The sequence below is a fragment of the Geospiza fortis genome, unplaced genomic scaffold (genome assembly GCF_000277835.1).
Source record: "Geospiza fortis unplaced genomic scaffold, GeoFor_1.0 scaffold906, whole genome shotgun sequence".
Taxonomy (NCBI): Eukaryota; Metazoa; Chordata; class Aves; order Passeriformes; family Thraupidae; genus Geospiza; species Geospiza fortis.
Window position 1 is genome coordinate 60,140 of NW_005054725.1, and position 706 is coordinate 60,845.

General features: G+C 65.3%; 1 protein-coding gene across 1 annotated transcript in view; it reads right to left on the bottom strand.

The window, feature by feature from the left end:
- Positions 1 to 264: 264 nt before the first annotated feature.
- Positions 265 to 706, bottom strand: part of LOC115949052 (adhesion G protein-coupled receptor L1-like) — a 5,833-nt gene continuing 5,391 nt past the window's right edge. Inside the window, exon 4 of the mRNA XM_031065274.1 lies at positions 265 to 462. Coding sequence (XP_030921134.1) covers positions 265 to 462 — 198 coding nt within the window. The remainder of the gene's footprint in view (positions 463 to 706) is intronic.

Below are 706 nucleotides of genomic sequence, written 5' to 3' on the forward strand. Positions count from 1 at the left end.
GGGGGCTCCCAAATGCATCCCAGAGGGGTTTTTGGGGTCCCAGGGGAGGGATGGGGAGCCTCAGGGGTCTGAGGTGGATCCGAGGCATCTCAGGGAGTCTGGAGAGGGGTCCTGGGGGGTCCCTGGGGGTCTGAGGGGGCCCAGAGGGATCTTTGGGGTCCTGTGGGGGTTTTGGGGAGGGGTCTCGCTCCATTCAGGGTGGAGGAAGGGTCTCTGGGGTCTCTGGGGGTCTCTGGGGGTTTTGGGGAGGGGTCTCACCACCGTTCAGGGTTGAGGGTGGTCTCTGGGGTCTCTGGGGCCTCTGGGAGGGGTCTCACCTCCGTTCAGGGTAGGGGGTTCTGAGGTGTGTTTTGGGGGTGTCTCACCTCGGTTCAAGGTCGGGGTGCTGTTCAGGTCTCCCCCCATGAAACTGGACTCCGTCTGTTTGCGCACCGTGTCATTCCACATCCTCCGGATCCGGCTCTGGGGGCACAGCAGTGGGGCTGGGACCCCCAGAGCCCCCCAGACACCCCGGAATGCCTCCGAGGTGTCCCCACGTCCAGCACCCACAGCCTGGCGGGGTCTGAGCGAGGTTTTGGGTCCAAGGGGCTTTGGGGTAACACGGGGGGATCTTGGGGCGCCACGGGGAGATTTGGGGGGTCTGGAGGGGGCACCCCTGCATCTGGGGATGGTCTGGGTCTCTCATGGGGGATTTGAGGGTGCCGTG